The sequence below is a fragment of the Mustela putorius genome, unplaced genomic scaffold, assembly GCF_011764305.1.
Source record: "Mustela putorius furo isolate JIRA1106 unplaced genomic scaffold, ASM1176430v1.1 tig00003853_pilon_pilon_pilon, whole genome shotgun sequence".
NCBI lineage: Eukaryota > Metazoa > Chordata > Mammalia > Carnivora > Mustelidae > Mustela > Mustela putorius.
The window spans coordinates 13,011,726-13,035,834 of NW_025422005.1; the positions used below are offsets into that span (position 1 = coordinate 13,011,726).

At 54.4% G+C, this 24,109-nt stretch overlaps 1 protein-coding gene across 1 annotated transcript in view; it reads left to right on the plus strand.

The window, feature by feature from the left end:
* PAX7 (paired box 7) overlaps positions 1 to 24,109 on the plus strand; it is a 98,345-nt gene that overhangs the window by 43,237 nt on the left and 30,999 nt on the right. The window contains exons 5-7 of the mRNA XM_045064934.1: positions 6,836 to 7,035; positions 13,350 to 13,515; positions 14,803 to 15,005. Coding sequence (XP_044920869.1) covers positions 6,836 to 7,035; positions 13,350 to 13,515; positions 14,803 to 15,005 — 569 coding nt within the window. The remainder of the gene's footprint in view (positions 1 to 6,835; positions 7,036 to 13,349; positions 13,516 to 14,802; positions 15,006 to 24,109) is intronic.

Sequence of the window (24,109 nt, forward strand, 5' to 3'; positions counted from 1 at the left end):
GCTCAGCAGGGAGTCTGCTTCCCTCTCTCTCTTTCTCTGCCTGCATCTCTGCCTATTTGTGATCTCAGTCTGTCAAATAAATAGATAAAATCTTTAAAAAGAAAAAACAAAAATCATCGCCATCATCATCATCATTATAATAATAATAGTTCGTGTATATTGAGCACTTACTGTATACCCAGTGCTGGTATAAACCCTTGTCTTACAGTAATTCATTTAATCTTTGTGCATGATGACTTAGGATTACTTTCCTCGTTTTACAGATGAATCTGTGACCCAGAGGAGGGGAGTGACTCCCGAGTTAGTGTGGGGAGCAGGCCAGGAGTGCCATGTGAGAGGCACCACTTGGTATTTCTTGAGGTCACTCCCACCCCCACCCCGTATAGCCACATGGCACCCCATGGGGTCAGTACGCGGATTCTTATTCCCAGGAATGGGTGGGGAGATGGGGATCCCAGAGGGTGAGTGACGTGTTCGGGGTCACACAGCATCTCAGGGTGTGAGCCTGGAGGACCAGCTGTCCCCTGCTGGGCTCTCTGAACCAGAGGGGACTCTGGATCTGGAGGCACAGCTGCTTAATGGTTCAGTGTGGGGAGGGGGCTCTGGATCCCAGCACCATCCCATTTCAGAAATGAAGAAAGCGAGTTTCAAATGTTCAACAATGCTGCCCAGCATCTATAGCTTGTCAGAGGCGGATCTAGAATTCAAACCCAGGTCCATCTGACCCCACGTTTCTCTCCCCACTGCCTGCCAGCCTGGGCCACAAAGATGGGACCCATTGACAGGCTTCCTTTAGGTGCTGCCATAGCGGGCTCTGCTGCCTGCCCAGCACCAAGCTTGGCTCTTCCTGTCCTTACATGAGGTCGATGAGTGAATGGCTGAAACAGCACAGAAAAACTGGTGATTATTTGTAAGGTTGTCTTAAAGTCAGAGGAAGAGTGTTAAAGGAGATGGTGAGCTGAGATCCTCCTATAGTGGGCTTGCTTGTGCCCCCAAGTCACCTGCCCTCTCCTCTCTCCTAGTCCACAGCTGCTGTGCCCCCTTCCAGAACTCCGCATTTGCAGCATATGATGCCAACAGGTTAAAGAGTCCGAGTTGGAAGGACTCTCTTGAGATCTTTGTTTTAACCTCTTGCTTTAGCAGGGAAACCTTATTTTAAATAGCTACTCCCGGACAATTCCAGCCTTCTACATGCTCTCTCTTCTTTCCCACATGTGACTTGGGCTTGGTTCACAATTCCCTACAGAGACAGCTCTGGTTCCATTGCAAGACTGTGGCCCTGAATTCTGGCAGTGCCACAACACAGTACCACTTCAAACAGTACTGCTTCCTTCTTCCTAGAGATGCCCCTTCCTAGCAGGAATGTATAAAGAGTGCCCTCTAGTGCCTAAGAGCAGTACTAAGCTGTTAGCAGAGAAGCCACGACCCAAGAACACCCCCCAGGGCTCCACATTTTGTAATGCAAATTCTGTACCTGCAGTTCCAACTTTTAAAAAGGCAGCCTGGTGGGGATGGATAGGGACTTCCCAGAGAAAGAAAAGGTTTGTCGGGTTTAGGTTATAATAAAGTGAGAGTTCCACCTTGCCTCTCCTTTCCTTGAGCTGGGAGAGTGAAGCTGGGCCATTGATTCAGTTGCTGGTGTAGCGTCGGACAGAAATCCCCACCTCATCAGTGCCTCTCTCAACCCCCAGGAGCCCTCCCAGAGGGCAGGACTGAAGTGAACCAAGTGTGGACAGTTGGAGCCCCAGCAATGACAGCACAGAGGTGGGCGCCTCTGAACCAGGTGCGGGGGTGGGGGTGACCTAGGAAGGCTTCCTGGAAGAGTGATCCCAAGCTAATCGAAAAGGGTGAGGATCAACAGAAGCTCACATTCCCTGAGCATTGCTGTCACTGTTTCATGTGCCTCAGTATCCTCTCATTCATTTATTCATTTGTTCATTCATTCAACAGATATTTATCTGGCCATTCACTTTGTGTTAAACATTGGAGACTTAGCAGTGAACAACAAAGATGAAACCACCCATTTTCATGGAGTTCTAGTGATGGCCCAGACGATGGGGGGGGGGAGGGGCAAAAAATAGAAGAGTCAGTCCATGTGATTGGGATATGTGGTGTGGAAAAAGACAAAGCAAACAGGTGGGCATGGGGGGGTGGTCTCTAATATTATCCATGATTCACATCCAGGCCGACTGCTCCAGGAGCCTGTGCGCTGAGATGTCCACTCACTTTGGCCCAGACAGTGGCAAACGGCAGGCCTAGGGGGGCACAGGGAGGGCGCTCCAGGCAGAGGGCACAGTCTGTGCAAAGGCCTATGGTTGCCAGAGCAGGAGATGGTTGCTGGAGTCCAGGGAGAGAGGAGAGGGCATAATGAGCCAGGGCTGTGGGTACGGCCATAAGTGGGAGGTTTGGAGCCCACGGGAATTCTGAGTCCCGTACCCCCCACCCCTGCTTTGGTGCTGGGCTGGCTGCCTGGGAGGCACGAAGTGGGAAGGAGAGGGGTGCTAGGGCTGAGTACCAGGTCTTCGATCTGGACACCAGGGTGGCGGTGCTGAGGTGGGCACCCAAGAGAAGTGCAGGCAGAGGTGGTGGACAAGAGGGCTGGCCTCCAGGGAGCTTCCATGCAGACTCCAAGCCCGGCCTCTCTGTCCCCCCCAAGCTGGGGATCCAGCTCCCAGCCCTTGTGTGGGGCCCGGCTCCGGCAGGCACTGGTTACAGCTGAGTGGTTCTGCGGAGGGGCCGGGAGGGGCTCCCGCCCTGGCCCCAGCTCCCCGGGCCCCCAGCTGAGCTGTAAATGACTTTTCCATTTTCTGAGACCTGCGCCCAGGCCTGTTTGGTATTCAGGGACACTGGGCCCACACTCGCCAGCTCTCGGCTCTGCCCGAATTACTTGATTAAAACGCATATCAACTATTATGTGATTCGTTTCTCTGCCGCAGCTAGAGCCGGGCCTATGTTAAACTGTAATAAAGACTGGGTTCGGAGGCAGCAGGGAGGGGGAGCGCAGGAGCCCAGGTGGGAGGGCGTCGCTGGGTGGGGGTGGGGGCTGCACTCAGAGAAGGACCCCAAACCTCAAGGCCACCGCTGTCTCCCTCAGATCCAGGAGGACTGGGATCCGCAGCTTCCTGCCCTCTGAGAAGCTGGTAGAGTTTCATCTCCTTTCAAGTGTCTTCCTCTAGCCAGAGAAAGAGCAGGAGAAGTTTGGGCATGGGGATGGAGAATAAGCCACCTGGGTTCCCCTCCCACCTCCCCACCCCACCCCACCCCCCACCCCCCAGCTCAGAAATGGAACTTTCCACCACCTGGGAGTACTCCATGGCAAAGGGGACTTCTACTGGGCTGGGACTCCTGAGTCCTGGGTTTTCTTCCCAGCTCCACCACCCCAGGACTACACTGATCATCTGTAAAATGGGACTAATAGTACCTGCTCGGTCCTCTAGGGTTATTGGGAGAGACTGCGGCAGAACAGGGACAGACCTTGTAAACTGTAGGGTGCGGCGTGTACATATTGGGTGATGACTGTTGCCGTGTGTCCAAGTTCAGAAGGCACTTTGTATTTGTTCTGCCAAGCCCTATTCATCTAAGAAGGCTTTTACTGAGCACCCTCTGTATGCTAGGCACAATGTCTGCTCCATTTGGGGATGTCCCAGTCTGATGGGACCGAGAGACCCAGAAACAGGCAGGTTCGGGGTCCCCTGATGAGCCTTGAGAGCCCATGAAGGGCCCCAGAGACCAACGTGGATGCGCTCAGGAAGCCTTGCTGGGGGAGGCCCCCCATGAGCTGAGTTCTGCTGCATGAGCCAGAGGAAGCCCCGTGGAGGGGGTGAGGCGTTTCAAACAGAGGGAGCTCACGATTAAAGGCAGGAGGTCTGGCTTGGTCCTTTAAGGATGCCGAGAGCTGGCCAGGGAAGCGGGTGGAGTGATGGGCTCGTCTGTGCACGTGGTGGGACCTCCCTGGTATCGCAGAAGCTTCTAGAATCAGTGGCTTTGAGCAGGCTCGGGCGGAGGGACAGTGGCTGAGGTAGACCCTGGAAGGGATGGTCCCCGGTGATTTTCTCTCCACTTCCAGCAGCCTAGCCTTGGGCTGGGCTCGGCCCTGAGCAGACCTCATTCTTGCCCACTTTTAAGCTTTGACAAACCCAACAGCTCCCGTCACCCTTCCTGTCCCTCATCCATTTCATTCTCAGAGACTCTCCAAAGTCCGGCAGCGGTCTTGTGTTCTGTGCCTGTCCTGGCCCCAATTCTTATGGAAGCCACATTTCCTCTATCAGACAGGGAAATTCCCAAAATGGGGGGGGGGCTGATACCTCCTCCATCGGACTGGGAACTTCCTAAGACACAGGCTCTCCCATAAGGTTGGGAGGTGGGGCTGTTTTATCCTTGCGCTGGGTTAGACTCCCCACATCCCTGAGCAGAGATAGGATCCAGGAACCCAGAGAGCGGGTCCCTCGCCTTCTCCCTCTGTCTTGGGGGCTCTCCCCACACCCGCATGAGCTCTGTCCCTCTGGGAGCTTTCCATCTCACAGCTGTTTGGGGCGGAGGGCAGGAACTGCTGCCGGCCAGAAGGCTGCTCCCCCACGGCCCACCCCAAAATCCTCTGTTCAGTGTATGTGTTTTGTGTCCACACTGCCCACGGGACCCCCTCCCGTGCCCCTAAAGGGTGATGCAGTGAATTTCAGGATCGAATCCTTGGGAAAAGTTGTCTTTGGCTCTGAGCCCCAGATGTGCTGGGGAAGGTGGCCCAGGATGCCAGCTGTGCCGGCTTGGCCTCCTTTCAATGATGGGAAGCTGGAGAGCCCGGGAATGGGGAGAGGAGGGGGTTGGATCTGACCCCAGGTCTCTGCCTTTGGGGACGGTGTAGGCAATGATGAAGGGAGAGCTCCTTGCTTTTGTCTCCTTTGTCCTGTGGCATCACAATCAGGGACAGCCTGGCAGTGGCCAAGAAAAAGCAGGGATGACTGTCCAATGACCAAGACAGGAGGAGGGAAGGAAGGAGACATGGGGCAGAGGGGCATTACTCAAGCCCGGATGACATCCGAGCTCTGGATGCAGCCCTATGACAAGGTTGCCCATCGTGCCATTGGCCAGGCCAGGCCTTGGCAAATACTCTTACCGTGACCTAGAATGCCTGTCCCATCTCCTAACATCTAAGAAGCTGTATTAGGTGTTCAGGGGAGGGAGGAAGAGGTTGTCCCTTGTGGGAGAGGTCTAGACCTATCTGTATAACAGACAGTTAAAGGAGTTGAACAAGAACAGGAGTGGAAACAGGCGTGGACACTTCCTGAGAGATTTTGTGACTCAGTTTCTCCCATCTGTACAGTGTGATCACATGATTGACTCAGACTAAGCGCTATAAGCACAGTGTACCCAGCCTGGGGTGGGGGGCACCACCTAGCAGGTGCTCTGTTGATGCTCTGGTGAACAAATGAATGACAGAACACACAAGTACTTCCAGGAATTCCAGAGATGGAGATAGGAGGGGAAGGGGAGAGACACTGAAGGCAAAGAGGAAAGAGAGAGAAAGCAAGAATGGGAGGAAGATAATCTCTGACAGCCTGCTTCCTCTTTCCCTCTCCCTTCCTTGGTCTTCTCCTGGCCCTACTATGTGCTCCCCACGTTCACCTGGAGGCCACAGAGGGTACAGCTCCAGAGCCCCGGCTAGGCTATTCCTTGCTAGCATTCCCTCTGCTGGACTGAGATGGATAAGAGGCACAGGGGTCGGGAAGCCAGTTCAGTCCCCAGGGTGTCTTCAGCTCTGATGCCAAGGAGCTTGATCAAGCCATTCCTGCAACCTCATTGGTCTGGACCTGGTCTGATAGCCCCATCTAGGACTAAGAAGTAAGCTGACTCCAGACTCCTGGGCTCTCTCTGCACAGGAAGCAATGACCTTCACCCACACCCAGACCCACAGGGGGCTATCAGGTAGGGGCCATGACCACAACCAAGGTTGTCAGGTAAGGTCTCCTTTTCCAGCCTGGAAGCACAGATCCTGAAACACCCCAGGAAGGGCTTTTGTGTAGAATTCAAAGTCCAAACCCTTCATATTATAAGCAGGGAAACTGAGGCCCAAGGAGGGAAGGTAACCCTCTTGGGGTCATGGTTCTGGGGATTTAGGGGTGGAATCAGGTCTGGAATCTAAGCTTCTGGGCTGCCACCCCTGAGCACATGCATGTGCTTTCTGTCTCCCTCTCTCCCCTTCTTCTGGCCTTCCTCTTAGCCCTAGGGTTTTTTTTGTTTTGTTTTGTTTTGTTTCTTAAGATTTTATTTATTTATTTGACAGAGAGAAATCATAAGTAGTCAGAGAGGCAGGCAGAGAGAGAGGGAGAAGCAGGCTTCCCGCTGAGCAGAGAGGCCAAAACGGGGTTCCATCCCAGGACCCTGAGATCATGACCTGAGCCAAAAGCAGAGGCTTAACCAGTTGAGCCACCCAGGTGCCCCTACCCTGCCTTTTTCTTCAAGTTAGGTATATGGAGATACAGTTCATGCACAGCAAAATTCTCTCATCTTGAAGAATATAGTTGTAGGAAATTTCAGCAAATGTATTTCATCATGGAACTACTCTGAGTCCTATGTCGTGGCCATCCTTCCGTGTCAGTGGAACTAACCCAAGTACCCAACTATAGGGGATTTAAAAGCAAGACCAGTCATGCCACAAAGTATGTAGCCAGTGCCCTGAGGCTGGGCATGGAGTTTGCGTCCCCCCATCGCTCTGGTGAGCAGTGCTGTGGGAAACACGCTTCCCGAGCTCAGGAGCGATCTGGCGGTCAGCGCGGCAGTGGGTGGATAGGCAGGCACAAAGCGCCCCTCCGTCTCACTCGGCCCGCTCCTTCTGCTGCAGGGAACCGGCTGGACGAGGGCTCGGACGTGGAGTCAGAACCCGACCTCCCTCTGAAACGCAAGCAGCGCCGCAGTCGGACCACGTTCACGGCTGAGCAGCTGGAGGAGCTGGAGAAGGCCTTCGAGAGGACCCACTACCCGGACATCTACACCCGCGAGGAGCTGGCGCAGAGGACCAAGCTGACGGAGGCACGTGTGCAGGTGAGACGGGGCCGTGGGTGTTTGCCCTGCGGGCATACTGAAGCTGGCGGAACGGAGAAGGTGGAGGTGGCCGGTGTCCCAGGGTTGAGTGGACCCCCAGAGGGCTCTCCAGCGGGTGGTCCAGGGACTGTGTAGACGAGGCACGTAATGCGGAGTAAACGGGCAGTAAGTGCTGCTTGACTCACTGAGCACAGGGTGGGCAGCCCTGGGGGAGCCAGGACGTGCAGCGAGGCCTGCTGGATTGTGTTCAGGCCTCCAGGGAAGGGCCAGAAGAGAGGGCTCAGGATGCATAAACGGCTCCAGGTCTCTGATAAGGGGAGGAAGTGACTAGAAGGGAAATTGGTGAGCGGCCTAGCTTCTTAAGACAGGTGAAGAGCTTCCCGTTACAGGCAGCATGGAAGCACACGGAGCAGACACGTTCCTGGTGGGTTAGAAGCATCAGAGGGAGGATGGGCAGACCTTGAACACTCCCTCCATGCCCATGAGTGTGGTTCCTCATCAGGGGGGCTGGGGGCGGGGGAGGTGGAGAAGGAGCCGAGCCTGCCTGGGCTCAGCCTGGCCCTCACCTGCCACCTGGCCAGCAGTGGGGGAGGGAGCAGTCTCCTGTCCCCAGGTCAGGGAGGAAGACAGAGGGTTCCATTGAGCATCTCCTGAGGGGACCCATTCCTGGCCCGTCTTCTCAGCGAGCGAGGGAGACGGGTCTGTAGGAGGGCCCCCCAAACTGTTCACTAGGGACTCCCAGCCGAGCGCAAGCAGCCTTTGCTGGGCACCCACTTTGAGCCTTCTCACACATGACCTGGTGGAACCTAAGACCACCTTGTCAGGCTTGGCACCTCCGGGCAAGCCACAGGGGCGGAAAGAGGCTTGGAGAAGAGGCATGCCCAGGGGCACAGAGCTGGGCCCCCGGAACTCAGTCCCGAAGGAATCCAGAGCCCAAGTTTTTTCCATGGGGAAGGAAGAGGTTGACTCAGAGCCTAGGATTTGAAAGCAGTAGGGAAAGTTCTAGAAGCAAGCTGGTATGGAGCCAGTGTACTTCTCTCCACCCTCCCCACCCCCACTCCTGGAGTAGGGGGTCCGTGGCTGCCTTTGAGGAAGACCCCCAGGGGAAGGGAGCAGGCGGCAGCAGCCAGCTCGTCTCATTCCCACCCCTGCTCTGCAGGCTGATATCTGAGCCTGCCCTGGGCTCCGGGCCTCCCTCCCCCTGGCTCTGATCCTCCTGCAGCTGTTCTCCTGGGCACATTCCTGGGTGCTTTCTCATTCCCACGTCTGGCGGCTGCGGCTGCTTCCCACCACCTTGAAGCCTGACTGTGCCTTGTAAAATTTCCTGGCTGTCAGGGCCGTGCTTTTATTGGCCCAGGGGACCCAGAAACAGGTGTCACTCAAGGTCCAAGGACGGAGGGGGGCTGGGAATAGGGGGAGCAGGCAGAGCCCAGGCAAATGCGTCACGAGGGAGCCAAGGCAGACTTCTTGCTCATGCTGACCCCTCTGCCATCCTTTGGGCTCCCCCAAGGCAGTGAGTCTTCCCAATTTTAGCCTGAGAACTTAGCTTAATCCCAGCAGGGCAGAGGTCCATCCATATATGTTGGGTTTTAAAAGGACAAACAAAGGTTGACTCCCGAAAAACCAGGACAGGAATATTGATAGAACATTTGGCCTGGAGGAGAGATTTGGAAGAGGCAGCTAAGAGGCCGCTGACGGTGGGACTGGGAGCCACAGGCCTGGGTTTGCATTGGTCTCTGACTCTAATCAGCTGAATCACCTTCAACCGATCAGTTTCCCTTCCTGAGACTTCATTTCCCATCTGTAAATAAAGGCAAGGATCTGAATGATCACCAACGCTCCTTAAAGTTCTAGGATCCTTATTTACTGACAATCAGAGCTGCCTGGTGAGGTGATGAGATCTCCATTACTAGAAGCATTCAAGCCAAAGTACAATGTCCAGTGGATCAGAAAAGCTGGTGAGAGTGCTCCTGCTGTGGGTAGTCGGGCAGGGAGCTCAAAGCCTTCTGAGCACTGCGCCGAGCCTATGGTGTTGGGGTCTCGGGTCTCTGTTTCTAAGAGTCTGTGGTTCTGGGATTTTGCAGTCCTGAGACATGTCATCTCAGTGGCCCCAGTGAGGTGGTGGGAGGGTAGAGCCGGTCAGAGCAGGCTCAGAGCCAGATGCCGAGGTGTGAGGTCCAGCTCCACCTGGACATCCCTCTGGCCTTAGTTAAGTGGAGGTGACATTAATAGCCCCCCTTACTCTGAGGGTTCAGTGTTCCCACATGAGAAAAACACACACTCAATGTTAAGAAGTGGCTGGCACACAGAAGCGCCGCAGGCGGGGTACAGTCTCATTAAGCTGCACCTGTTCTTGATGGTTCTGATCCTGGCCACCATGGGAACTCCCGGTGCCTTCCTCTGGCGCTCACTCAACGGAGCACCTTTCCCATGCAGGTCGCTGGTCTAGGCGCCGGGGACCCAGCAGACAGAAATCTCTGCTGTCACGGAGCTGTAGCCCAGGAAACAAGGAAACAGGAACACATGTCAGGCGGGGTTCTAGTAACCCAGATACGTTCCCTCCCTTGGGCTCTGCTCCAGCAGGCTTTTGAAGCCTGCAGGTGTCACTTGGCATCTGTGATGTCTGGGGGAGACACCCCTGTCTCGCCGGCAGGCAGCAAGCCACCAGGAAGTGTGGGGAAGGGGGTCAGGCAGGAGGACACATGCCTGGGGACCAGTAACTTCCTCTGGAAGAATCTTCATTTTTAAACAGCTGGGGGCCAACCGCGCATCTTCCTTGGAGGTAAACAAATCCACTTTGTCCCAAGTGCAGGGATCTCTGAGCCTGCGTATTTCCTCCAGAAACAGAGCCACCCTGAATGGAATCCCATTTTAGAAGCACTAGAAGAACTCGCTGATGAACTACGGTGACTGCATCTTTCCCTAAGAGTAGATCGTGTTTATCGCGCCCTTCTTCTGTGCTAGGGACGATGTGTTCCACCTATGTTATCCTTAGCATCCTCCCTGTAATCCTAGAAGGTCGGTACGGTCAGTCACTCCCTTTCCAGGTGAGAAACCTGAGCTTTAGTGGAGGACAGAAATGTCCTAAAGACACAGTTACGAAGCACCAGTGCTGGGACTTGAACCCAAGTCCGCCTGTCCCGTTCTTTTCTTCTGTGCTCCATCCAGAGAAGGACCAAATGGAATATTCAGCTCCGTAAAAGCTGCTTCCCGCAGCGTCCTGCTCCCAGGGCAAGGTATTGATAGAAGGATCAAAAATGGTTACCAAAACTCGGCCTCTGCTCTCAAAGAATGCAGCGCTGATCGGGGATTCTGGGTGGGTGCTGGGGCTACCCCTGTCCCTCCCGAAGCCTCCGCTCCCCTCCTGTGAATGGGCCACTTGCCGCGGTTGCTGGCTAAGAGCTCCCCCAGCTTAGCCATCAGAGGCTTTTCTAGAAGGATGAGAGTTGCACATGTTGTTCTAAGCACTTGGCCAGTGTGAACTCATTGGAGGTCCAGAAGCACCGGAGGGGATTGCCAGTGTTAGGTACAAAGAAGCAAAGGCACAGAGGGTTAAGGGAATTTGCCCATCCTAGCTAGGAGTTAGAGGTAGGAATCGAGCCGAGGCTGTCGGGCTCTAGAGTCCCTGCTCTTAATCATCCTGTTATACTTTGTGAGGAGGGAGGTGCCTGCCAGGAAGGAGGCATTCCAGGGAAAACAGAACAATAGAGGAAGAAGAGGTGAGAGAATTGACAGCAAAGGGCGTGTCATCTCCTCCAGGAAGTCCTCCCAGATTCTGAGAGGTGAAGTTGGAAGCGCATCCTCACACCTCCTCCCAGCACCTGTATGTCCCCTGAGCTTACTGCCCTGGAAATAGGCATTCTTTGCCTTGTCTGTCACGTGCCCAGGCAGAGGGCAGCTTGAAGGAAGGCTAGGACTGTCCTGTTCTGTTCTCCATCTTTGGCATCTGGCTTGGCACAGAGCGGAGTCCCAGCGAGGGTTTGAGATGAGAAGGAAGGAGCGAGAAGGAAAAGACCAGGAAGGATGGGGGGGGGAGGACGTTTCCAACCTCCTTCAGTATTCTTCCTTCGAGGAAGGGGTGACCCCCAGCTAAGGGACAGCGGCAGCGTGCCACACGGGCGCAGCAGGTCCCACAGCTAAGTCATTCTCGGACCAGCTTCGAGACTGCTGCCACATAATACAGGTTACGCGGATTGTAATTCAGTTCTAAAATAAAATCGATATATTTTCAAGTGAAAGCATCTACCACTGTTACATAAGGAAGGCCTCTGGAAACACGAGGGAAGGCCGAAAAACACGGTGGATGTCCCGCAGGAGAACAGCACAGGCTGGGGCTCCTCTCTGTGTGCTAAAAAGGAAGCTCAGCAGGTGTTAGCCAGGCACTGAGGCCCCATCAGCACCAAGCCCAAACCTTGTCTCCCCGACACCCAGATGGCCTAGAGGACAAGCAGAGCGGTTCAGGGCTCTTTAAGGTCTGCTGTCTGGGATATTCCTCCCGCATGGGGTGCTAGGAGGCACACCCCTTGGGAAACACAGAATGAAAACAACATGAGCCCCTCCCCCTCTCCCAGAAGCAGGGAGTGAGGAGACACTGCCCCCTTTTCACGGGTTCAGAAGCTCCTCGGTCCAACAGTTGGCATCCATCCCACCAGGAGCCCCCTGGGGATTGGGAAGAAGCCGGGACCTTAATTTTGACCCAAAGCCCATTTTTCACTTCTGATCTGACCACCTCCTCTCCTTTCTCTGCGCGTCTTCAACGCGTCAGAGGCAGCTTTTCTGTTCATCTGTCTCGGAAAATTAAGCAGAGCTCCTCTCCTCCAGAAGGATCCAGAAAACGAAAGACACCAGGGGCACAGAAGCACTCTGCTCCCCACCATCCAACTGAGACTGCCTTCACCACCCCGCCCCCCGTGTCCATGGACATGGTCTACCGGTTGGGGGAGGGGATCTTAAGTGATCCTATGCCAGGACAGGTCAAGGTCTTCATTGGGTGCAGCGGTTGGCTCCCAACTGAGACTTACGGCACCAGCCCTGGCAAAGACACACCAGAGCATGTCTCTATAGCCTTGTTCATTCCTTTGTTCGTTCGTTCATTCAACAAGTATTCCGCGAGCACCTATGGAGCCCTAATCCTTGAGCAAGGAGGGTGTGGCCTCTGCCCATGGGACTAGAACCGGAGAGGGAGACAAAGAGAAGCATAGCCCAGAAACAAATACGTAGACTAAGTGCGTGTGTGGTGGGGAGCTCACGAGGAAGCTGGGGGCCTCTGGCGAGGAGGCAGGACCTGCCTGAACTTGCCTCAGATGCGGTGATTAGGGAATCAGAGAGGAGGAGGCGTTGCCACCGAGCCTGCTGGTGGAGGAGTTGCCAGCGGGAAGAGGGTCTCGGTTAGAGGGAACAGCATGTGAAAAGCCCATGGGTGGAAAAGAACCTCCCACCCCCCGAAGCAGCCCTTGGGTCCCACACTCATTCCCCTTTTTGGGCCCAGAACTCATTGCAAATCCAGACAGGGGAGTTTAGAAAGTCAGACTGATTTAAGTTTGAACCTCAGCTTCGTTACAGCCAACTGTGTGGCCTTGGGCAAAGTATTTGACCTCTGTGAGCCTCAGTTTCCCCTTCCATGAAATGGGTCTAAAGGGATGTATCTCATGGGTCTCTGTATGGACAGACGTGAAGCATCAGCCCAGGGCTTGGAGCAGAGGAAGCCTCAAATGTGTTAGGTTATTTTTCCACGGATGCCTAATGAATGCCTGTGTCTGTGTAAGGTGGGTTTTCCAGATCGAGGGGGCCTGTGCTGGGTAAACAGAATTTAGCAAAGCCAAGCCACTTGGCTCTGAACAAAGGACTGGTTCTTGCATCTGTCTCTGGCCAGTGGCTCTGGCCAGGTGGGGGGCAGCATGTGTTAGAATGAGGGTGGTCCCCCACGGATGTCCTTTAGGACAGGAGCCGCTACAGTGGAAGGAACACTGCACCCAGAGTCCTCCCGGACCTGGCTGCGCATCCTGCTCACCCTATCACGTGGACAAGTCCCCTGCTATCTCTGCATCACTGTTTGCTCATCTGTAAAATGGGGATAACAATGATATTCCCCTCGCTGGTGGTGAGGACAGGCTGGGATCACACCCACAGGAGGCCTCTGCCCGCTATCCCGAGCTGCAGGAAGCTGGGGACCTCCACAGAGGAGGGGATCCTCCACAGAGGAGGATCCTGGTTGGACAGAGGGTGATGGCTCGGCGACCAGTTCTAGCTGTGGCTCAGCTCTCCACTCGGAGGCGGGCTGAGGGCTCTCCACTCTCCGCTCTCCACCCCCCCAGGTCTGGTTCAGTAACCGCCGCGCCCGCTGGCGTAAGCAGGCAGGAGCCAACCAGCTGGCAGCGTTCAACCACCTTCTGCCCGGGGGCTTCCCGCCCACTGGCATGCCCACGCTGCCCCCCTACCAGCTGCCGGACTCCACCTACCCCACTACCACCATCTCTCAAGGTGAGTGTGCAAGCTTGTCGGGGTACCCCAACCACACCTTTTCACCCCCACCCCCACGTTCCTCCCTTCCTTAACCAAGAAGGAATCATAAGGGCTAAGTTTTAAAGGTTTTATTTATTTACGTGAGAGAGAGAGAGAGAGAGAGCAAGTGAGCATGAGTGGAGGACCCTAAGATCATGACCTGAACCCAACTCAGATGCTCAACCAACTGAGCCACCCAGCTGTCCCAGGGCTATTTTTTTTTAAATGACCATTTGTCTATTTGCATATGGATAGACTATTACCACACATACACACACACACACACACACACAAAGGTCTTGGCCTTAAACTTCTTGGTTCTGCCCACAGACCACAGAGCATTCAGGTGAGGGTACAACATAGCCTTCCCATACACTTTTAGCACCGAGCTTCTCACACTGTAAAGTCATGTGCCTCTCCTGCAGTCATATTAAAACATAGAAGTGACATACAAGGCTACCCTCCCTCCGAGACCTTCCTTCCATTCTGCCCCAGCCCACCAACTCTCTTCCCCTCCCAGCACACATTAGCAGTCCTACTACTTGATGTCCCTATGGCTCCCTCTTAAAGGGCTAGCAGTCTGGAATTCTGGAAGCCCAGGAGGCAGGGGACCTTCCCTATGATTCTTGATGAAAAATGGAGGATTGTCCCGTCCTCTGGAAGGCTGCGTGGAGGAACCCTGGCAAAGCAAAACAGCAACCCTACAGCCAGGAACGGAAACAGCAGCTCAAACCCTGGGCCCACCACTCACTAGCCTTATCACCTTGCACAAGTGCCCCAACCCTCCCAAGCCTTGGTTTCTTCATCTGTAAAATGGGAACAGTATTCTTGCTTCAAACCCTTAGCCAGTGCTTGTAAAGGCGCCAGGCAAGTGGTTGGTCCCCACAAATGCTATCGGGACAGGTCTGGGTAGATTAACAGAATTCCCAACAAGGCGTGACTCTGAGTCCAGAGGACACTTATTGAGCACCTACTGTGTGCCAAACACTGAGCAACATGGCTGGCTCACAGTTGCCTTGGAGTTTACGTGGAACGTTGCTTAGCTGTCTGTCCAGACTCGGCTAGTCCCTCGTGCCCAGCCCAGAAGCCAGCTTGCCCCATCCTGAGTAGTGAGAGTAGGTGGTCCCCTCCCTCTGCTGGGTGGACACTGGGAGGAGGAGACTTCTGGCTTGTTTTCCAAGCAGGTGCTTCTTTCCCTGTGCTGGGACTCCCACCATCCCTGGGCTGGGGCCCCTCGCTCAGGCCGTCTTCTGGGTCTCTCCGCAGATGGGGGCAGCACCGTGCACCGGCCGCAGCCGCTCCCTCCGTCCACCATGCACCAGGGGGGGCTGGCCGCGGCCGCCGCAGCCGCCGACACCAGCTCTGCCTACGGAGCCCGCCACAGCTTCTCCAGCTACTCGGACAGCTTCATGAACCCGGCGGCGTCCTCCAACCACATGAACCCCGTCAGCAACGGCCTGTCTCCCCAGGTAGGTGGCCTCACCAGACTGGTGCCCGGGAAATGGCAGACTCTTGGGTACCTTGGAGAGAGCTACAGTGGGAAGTGGAGATGCTCCTTCCACCTTCACGGGGCAGTGTTCTGGGATCCTTCGCCCTGGGTTCATGTTCTTCAAGCCGCAGGTCCTGGTGACCCAGCAGGCGGCTGCGGAGAAAGGGCTCTGGCCACCAGCAGCACACAGAGACCACATTATAGATGTGCTCCTGGCTTGACAGTCCCCCAGAGCTTTTGAAACTGGTCCTCCACCCACCTCATGGCTGCTCGGTCCATAAAAGTCGGGTATTTTCACACATTGTGTGGGTTGTACCGTTTCCTATGGGATGCTGACCGTGCTTCGCACTTTGTTCTAGAACCAGGTTCTGGATGCCGTCCTGGGCTCCATCTCTTGCCTTTCCCCAGGAGTGACCTGTGAGTGAGAGGCAGCATCCGATCGGTAGTGAGAAACACAGCTAAGGTTCTAGAGTTATTGGGGTCCCTATGGGGTCTTGGAGCTCATTCTCTCAAGTCCAATGGGTTGCTGGCGAAGTCCTTCTGTGCCTACTCCTGCTGTCAGAAGTCATGGGACTGCCCTTAGATCAAGTCAGAAAGACAGGGCTGAGGCTGATGGCAGTGACCAGTGGGTCTGGGGGGCAGGATGTGGTGATACATGTGACCTTGAGAGTTCTTTTCTGGGGCTACAGCAGGCTCTCAAATACCCACAGAGGAAAGAATTATATCCAAGGTTGGTTTCACTCTTCCTCCTGCCTTCTGAGTCGCCTCCCTCGTGTCTATGGGGACACAAGTGGCGCGAGCTTTTCTGAACTGTTGTGCTTTGGGTAGGAAAGCTGGAGTCTTGCAGGGGGTTAAATCCTATCTCCATTGCTCAGGGCATTGGGAAGTTAGCATTGCTGAGCCTCGGTTGGTCCCCCATAGAACTAAAGAGTGATCAAACCAGGTGTTGCTGACCTCCTAAGAAGGGTGTTTTCTGAACTTAGCGTCTAACTTGCCAAAGCCTTAGCACCCAGCCTGACACCAAATAGGGACCAAAAAACATTAGTCCTCTTGCCAACCCCCCATCGCCAAGATGATTCAATTAGCGTGAGAAATCTGTTACGTGAAGAAAAAAGGGGGCCAAAGGGAAGGTCAGCTCCAGCCCCCTGGCCATATCCATCTAGTTTCTTGTTTTTGTCAATAAAGTTTTATTGGCACATAGCCATGTCCATTTATTTACGTATTTATGGCTGCTTTGGGGCTATAACACCACAGCTGAGAAATTTCGAAACAGACCACCCGGCCCACAAAGCAAATAGTGTTCGCTCTCTGGCCCTTAGAGAAAACCCATTGCCAACCCTTGGTCTAAGACCTTTGCAAGAATGTTCATTTTCTGCCTGGTTTGGGTTCATCCCTGTTTGCCTCTGTTAGCGAGTGTGGTTGACAGCTGACAGCATTTTCGTGTCATCGTTTATTTGTGGGTGAGATTCCTTCACCTCTCTCTGTCTTGATTTTTCCCATCCATGATATGGGGATGACACTAGCATCCATCTCATGGGGCTGTTGAGGAAGCTGTGAGCGGACAGGCATAAAGCACGTCGCCCAGGTCCAGGGCAGAGCTGAGCCCTGGGGGACTTGACCAGCTCCTTGCAGAGCTCCTAACGGTGGTGCACCACGTCCTGTTGGAGCGCACATTATGGGGCGGGGATGATGCAGCCTGCAAACCAGAATGTTTACCTGCTGGAATGTAGCTGGCGTCTTTGAGATTCAAGGCCATGGCTTCAGTACTGAGCACACACTGGCTGAACTAACCTTCCAGAGAGTCAAGAGACGGACAGGACAGGACCCAAGAGCTGGCTTGGTGACCGTGGCCATGGAGACCCGAGGTCTCCACACCTGAGGATGCGGTCCAGGCCTGGCCTCACGGTATGAGACAGGTCACAGGGGCATCACTCGGAAGTCCGAAGATCAGATTATATGGGCCAGCCTTCTCACTTCATGAATGGGGACCAGGGACCCGTTGGCCGGGCAGAGCCCAGAGTCTAGGGCACCGTCTTGCCGACTCGCAACCCACTGTCTCGGCATGGGCTGAGGTTTCTCCCCAAAGCCCAGTTTTGTCACAGGGCAGAGAAGGGACAAGCAAATAAAAGGCCTCTGGCTTCTGGAGCTTGGCTCAGGGATGCGGTAAAAAGTAAGGATGTCCCAGGACCTGTGTGAGCCCAGAAACAAGCCTCAGGGAAGGAGGATAAAAAGAGAAAAAGGAGGGGAAAAAAACAGCCATTACTGTAAGCAGCCAGTAGCCTGACCTTCTCCCTGCCTGAGCTGGACCCTCACCTCTCCTCCCAGAGACCCTTGCTTGGGAGGCTCCCCCCTTCCCCACTTCAGGCAGAGAGGCTCTGAGGACATGATGGATTGGGCCAACTCTGGAGACTTGCCCAGAGGTTCCCACCAAAGGTGTGAAGACAGATGGAGGGTCTGACGGGGGCAGAGGGGACCAGGAGGTGAACAGCTGCCGGCAGGGAGAGGGGGCTGCACGGAGCGGGGACAGGAGGGCAGGCTGTGTGTGCTTCTGCCCGTGTGAATGGCCGGGGTTAAGCTTCGATCGCTTCCGGAGGAAGGGGGCAGCCGGGGATGTTTCTGGGTCTTTACAAGAGTTCCTGGTATTTGTGAGTCCCGGGACGGCCCCTCCTCCCTCTGAGCGGGCCAACTGCACGATCGGGCACATGGGCGCCATCTCGGGAGGGGTGCGGGCTGGCGCTCTCCACCAGGACAGATCTACTTCCTTGGGTCTCATCCTCCGCCCCCCAGTAGCAGGGTGGTTGTCCGGAGCTCATGTGGGCCAGAGGGATGGGGTGGGCTCCGTCTGGGATGGGGCTTCTCCTCCTCTCAGACCGCAGGTAGCCTTAGTCCTTGTTCTTACAAAAGCCCAAAGTGATTCTTTTGGGAAATGAACTTGGGGCTCTGCTGAGCATGTGCTCCTCACACTGGTCTGTGCGCTGCTGCCTGGAGAAGCCCCCCCTCCCGGGGCCCGAACTGGGTCTTTGTCTCAGACCCAACCTGGGAAGTAGGGGCTGTCAGGCCTCAGAGTCTCCAAGGAGAGACCTGCCCAGCAGAATCCCATGGAAAAACCACTGATTCAGCTCTGCCTTGGACCCTGCACCCTGGGTGTCAGAGAACAAAGAGTTACGGAGTGCCTGCCATGTGCTGGGCACTCTTCTAGGCCCTGGGGATAAATCAGTGCACATCAGAGATGAAGACCCCCCCCCCTCACCGCCCTCATGCAGCCGGCGGTCTAACAGGACAGACAGACAATACATAATAAAACTGCAAGTTCACGTAATGTATCTAATACCGCTTTGGCAAGGGCAGCTAAACTTGCAAGCCCCTGTGGCCCGCACCCTGTTCTGAGTGTTTCCTCTACCCTCACTACTTGGGTAGCAAAACCAGGATTCTGCCCTCCTCTCTGGAGCCTGAGACCAGAACTGACACCACCCTGTGACCTCAGAAATATAAATGCTTACCCTCCTTTATGGAGATTGGCAGAAGAAATCCTCTCCCATTCTGCTCAGTGGAGATGGAGGGGAAACCTCATTCAACCCATGTCCTGGATGAGAAGACTGAGGCCAGGACCTCAGGTTAGGGGCCAAGGGACAGAGTTGACTCACATGGGCAGAGGCTTTCTGAGAACTTCAGACACCAGTGAGGCTTGGTTCCCTCGTAACCCCACCCCAAAGCCCAGCTTTAGAAGATCAGGGACTCGGTGCTCAGCACGCAGACGTCCCCAGTTTTGCACATGGGGTCTTTCTGAAGATGTACAAGGAAAACCAAAGCAGTTGACCCTTGAACGATGTGGGGATGAGAGGTGCCCACCCCCACAGATCTGAAAATCCATGTCCAAGTTTTGACTCCCCCAAAACTTTACTAATAGCCTGTCATTGCCCTGAAGACTTAGTGAGAAGGTAAATAGGGCACGGATACCTGTTTTGTAGGTTCTATTTCTTTTATACTGCATTCTTACGAGAAAGTGAGCTAGAGATGTTGTCATAAGACAACCATAAGAGGGGCACCTGCATGGCTCAGTGGGTTAAGCCTGTGCCTTCTGCTCAGGTCATGATCTCAGGATCACGCCTGGGATCAAGCCCGGCATCCGGCTCTCTGCTCAGTAGGAAACCTGTTTCCCCCTTCCCCTCTGCCTGCCTCTCTGTCTACTTGTGATCTCTCTCTCTGTCAAATACATAAATAAAATCTTAAAAGAGAAAGAAAGAAAGAAAATCATAAGAAGAAAAGCATAAGGAAGAGAAAATACATGTGCAGCGGGGCTGTGCTGTAGTCATTGAAACAGCATCTAGAACAGCGCCTGGCACAGACGAGGCACCCCGTAACTGTTTGTTATGTGAGAGGCGGGGTCCAGGGCAGAGCGTATGAAGTGTCCCCACACATTCAAACCCATGTTGTTCGAGGGTCAGTGTACTGCCCACGAGATGTAGGGAACTAGGATTCGCAGATCCCCTAGGCTGAGGTCCTTGGAAATGGCTCTTAGATAAAAAAAAACAGCCTGGGACAGCTTAGGGCAAGAGTGCAGTCCTGTCGTTTTGCTGAAGGCTACGGGCAGGGTGGGGGCTTGTGCTTGTGCTGGGGGCTTCTTCAGGATCCCCTCAAATTGGGAGCTCTCTGGGAGAGACCTGGCTTCTACCGCTGCCCTAGGGCATCTACGGGTAGAGTTTTATCTATGGATGGCGCATCCTTGGCTTGAGCTCCCCAAACCCTCCGGCTTTTTAGATGCAGATTCTGTCAGAGTTGGAAGTGGAAACTGAGGCCCAGACAGGGAGTGAGAATTGCTCCAGGCCCCCCAGAACCCCAACCCCCCAGCCAAGGGCTCCTGCCGCTGCCTCCCAGAACGGGGGTGTTTCTTCCTGGCCACCTCCGCTCATCTCGCTCCACATTCATCGTGTCCTTTGCTCCACTCTGGAGCTTAAGGGGAAGGAACCTGTACAAGGGATTTACATATTTACCTTTTCCTACACTGAACTCCCGAAACGGACTCTAAGTGTACGGTTCTCATATAGCCACGATCCCCGAACAGCAAGTCTTTTTGTCCTTTTCAGCTCCTTGATGTTCTCCTCTCCTTCCCCTCTTTTGCCCAGAATAATTACGGCGACAGCTAACGTGGAGTAGACGCTCCTGATGGGCCGGCTGGGACAGAGATAAACTCTATAACCACTTTCCCTAACAGAGTCTTGGCCACATCTTGTGACTTTCAGATTATAGATGAGAAAACCAACTTGTCTGGGGCCATCCATCCATCCAAATCCATCCATGCACCTACCATGTGCCAGGCTCTGTGGTAGGTTCTGGAAAGTGGCAGCGCTGGGATGGGAAGGGTCTGCTTCCAGAGCCCACCGGGCTAGCTGTTCTATCTGCTGCCCCCCCCCAGGTGCGTCCTGCACCCCATCTGGTGAAGCTGACGTTGGCACCCACGGGGCATGGTCAGGTTCAGAGTCCGAATCCACAAATGCTAAGCTTTCCCTTCCTCCTAAAAGCTCAAGGCTTTATTTTAATTTCTTTATGAAAGGGGTATCCAAATGCCTCACCATAACAGATGCCCCTTCTGGCATTCTGCGAGGGCCCCAGGGGAGCCGTATACCTATAGAGAGCCAGATCCCACGGAAGCACTCTGGCTCTAGGAAGTCACTGAAACTCTGCAGAAACCCTCCGCCTGGAGAAACAGGTTCAGAGAGGTTCAGCAACTTGCTGAAGGCCACAGAGCCTCTGAGTGGCAGAGCCAGGACCACGCACTGTGCCTTGCGGTGACCCTCAGCGGAATATGACCGCTGGCTCTGGGGAACTGAGCTGTGCCCCTCATGCGGTGGGCTCTGGAAACTCCCTGTGCCTCTTTCTCCTATCACTTCCTCCTTGTGTTTTTTTTTTTTTTTCTTCTCTTTATTGGCGACACTACGTTTATAATAAGCATTTAAAATGAGTCTTGCTGGACCAGGGATGAGGAAGGAGGAGGGAGTGGGAGATTTGTAGGCAGGAAGACGGGAGGGGGATAGTGGGGTGTTAAATAGCCCAGAATTTTTAAAAAACTGATGCAAATCACTGGTAGGAGAGAAAATTATGTGCAATTACGTCCCGATATTGGAAGGTTTTGCCTAGCCCAGGCAACAAGATCTCATTAACAAGCAGAAAATAAGATTGAAATGGTGTGTAAAAGAGCTGAAAAATGAATTTGAATGCTGCGTTTGTCCACAATTACCCCCTCCTTCACACGTATTTTATTGCAATTTTTTTATTATTCTTAATCTCTCCATTCCTCAAAGCAGATTGGGGACATCCTGGCATTACCAGGGCATCGGGAGGAGGTGTGGAGGATTTCCTGCTCCCCTGAAAGGAGACCCTTCTTTCGCACATTTTCCAAGGTTGGGTTTTGGAGGGATCAGAATTCATTTCTCCAGCTTAGTGGGTTGTAGGAACACGGGGCTTTAACCCCAGCCCCCAGCCGAGTGAGGCGTCCAGCCCTTCCTTCTCCTCCCTTCTGGGCGCCTCTTCTGCCTCCAGCTTCCTTCCCCGTGTCTTCTCAAGATCTCTCCCAGGTTTGCCTTCTCCCCGGGGATCTCTCCTACAGGCCCTCCCCCCACCACCCAGTAGGAGGAAGAGAGGGGCAAGACACTGCTCGGCCCCTTGCCATCAAGCAGCTCTGGGGTGGAGTTCTGATTCAGCCATTTAGTGAGTTGCTGTGTGGCCCTAAGGCAACTTGCTTAACCTCTCTGGGCTTCATTTTTTTCCGCCTGAGAATGGGAGTGATAATCCCTACCTTTCAGGGGGTGCCATGAGGATAAAGGGAGAATGTGAGTAAAATGCCTGGTACATAGAAGGTGCTTACTAAATTCTAAATCGTCTCTCGTTCCCTGCATCCTCACCCCCGCCTCCGCATCTGTATCTTGGCCTCCAACTCTGCTTACTCCCTTCTATCTCTTTCCTCCTTCCCTTCCCCCCTCGCTCTCCTACCCTCCCTTCCATTAGTTGGAAAATGCCTGATTCGCTTTCCAGTCCAGGACAGGGTAGTATGTCCCCCTGACCCCAGTCCTGGGAAGAGAGGGTGCTGGGCGCAGAAAGCGCCCTCTTCTGCAGAAAACACGGGGAAAGGCTCTCTCCGCTGGCCCGCCTCAGGTCCCTGGAAAGGATGAGCAAGGACGGAAAGAGTGACTGGCTCAGGCTGGAAGGACATGGCTCTGACGCTGAGTGGTTTTCCCCGGGATTACAGAGGAGCTGAGTCACCCCACCCAGCCCACATACCCATTTCTCATGGTGACCAACAGTAACGGGGTCAGGGGTCAGCTGGTGGGAAGGGCTACAGTCTGTGGCCAGAGTTTCCTAGCCTTAAAGCCAAATGCCATTGAGCAGCATTGGCCCTCCCCTGCTGGCTTTCTTCGTACCCGGGGCTAGTCCAGCTCCCGGACAGCCCTCTGCCACATCCACATCTGCCAGCCTCTCTTCCGAGCCCTGATCGAAGCGCCAGGCGGGGGCGGTGGGTAGTATCAGCTCAGCTCATCAGGTGACCCCGCACCCCAAGTGTCCTTTCCCCTTGACTCCTAGCTAGGCCAGCCCTAGGGCAGGGGTGAGTCCCGGGGCTCATAGAATCGGCCGTGGGGCCCGGGGCATCCTTGAGCCCAGCCAGTCCCTAGAGGGACAAACCCTGCCAAGATCCTGCTCTCACAACCAGCTTTGCCTTTGTCCACAGTTAACCCACCTCAGTGGGAAAAGCTGAGTTATCCCCCACCGCTGCCGCCCCTGCCCGGCAGCTCCTCGCCAAACAAAACCACCTGCTCCCGTCAATCAAAGGCTCAGCTCCAGCCCACAGGGAGAGGCCAGGACAGAGCCTCATCTCCTGTGAAAACAGAGCCCTGTTTATTTCTCTGCCTTTCTCACCCCTTTTTCCTGGGTGGAGGGGGGCTGGGGAGGCGAGACTGGCTGGGATCAGGAACTTTCCAGACTGCGGTTGAGGAAGTCAGGTCATGCCTATGTGCAGGAAATGCCAGGAACTGGGGGGGCCTGGTTTATTGCTTCTGGGTGACTTTAGGGTCTTTTTATCATCGAGGGAGGAGTAGGAGGGTCACCCCTGGCCCTTTCTCCTTCCTTAGAGGACTGGGTGGGATTCTGGAAAGACAGCATCTGGAGTCCACGTCTCTGAGTCTGGAAAAGAGATGTAGGTCAAGGGCTGCCCTCCGTCGGGGCTGCTCTGGGCCGTTTTTTTCGCCTACCACCAAAACAGGTGCAGCAATCTGGACCATGCACCTTGAGAAGCTAGGGGTGTGAGCTTATGACAGGCAGAGTGAGACTGGGTGCTCAAGCAAGGGGAGAAGGGGAGCCTGGATGGCAGGGACGTGCTCTTTAGTGAGGGAGGCCTTAGCACCCAGTGGCTGATAATTCATTTTGGCACTGCACAGACCCCAGCGTCTGGTACATAGTAGGTCTCCAACTACCACTGGTGAGCCCCTAAGCCTCTGAAACCTGATCACATGCTCTGCTCTGTTCCCAAAAGGTTTTTGAGGCCGCTGATCATTTAGTTTGTACTTGAATGTCATTACTTACGATTCCCTTCAAGTTCATTTCCCTAGCTCCTGTTACTAACACAGCTTCTAGGGCAGCTTCTAGGGAGGCTCAAAAAAGAAACGACATGGCTGTCTCTCTCTAACCAAGTGTATTTCAGGGGAGACAATATTTACGGAAGGGGTAGGAGGCTGGTGCTGGCAAGACAACAGCAAATCACAGGGCAAGTACGAAACCCGAGTCTAGTGCAGATGCGTCATGGGCAGGTGGAATGATCGTACAGCCCAGGGTTCCGACACCAGCTTCCTGCTTCCTTGCTTTGTGACCACAGGCAAGTTACATGAGCTCTCCAAGCCTCGGTTTCCTCCGCTATTAGATGAGGCCGATACTGCTCACCCTGCAGGATTATGAGCAATAATAAGGCCTTGGGAATGTTCATGAGAAACACCTAGCACCATCCTGGGCATATAGTAAGAGATTAATAAGTGACAGTTTCCTCCTCTCTGCTTCTCCCTGCTCTGATTAGAAACCGAATGAGCCTTATTCCTCCTTCTC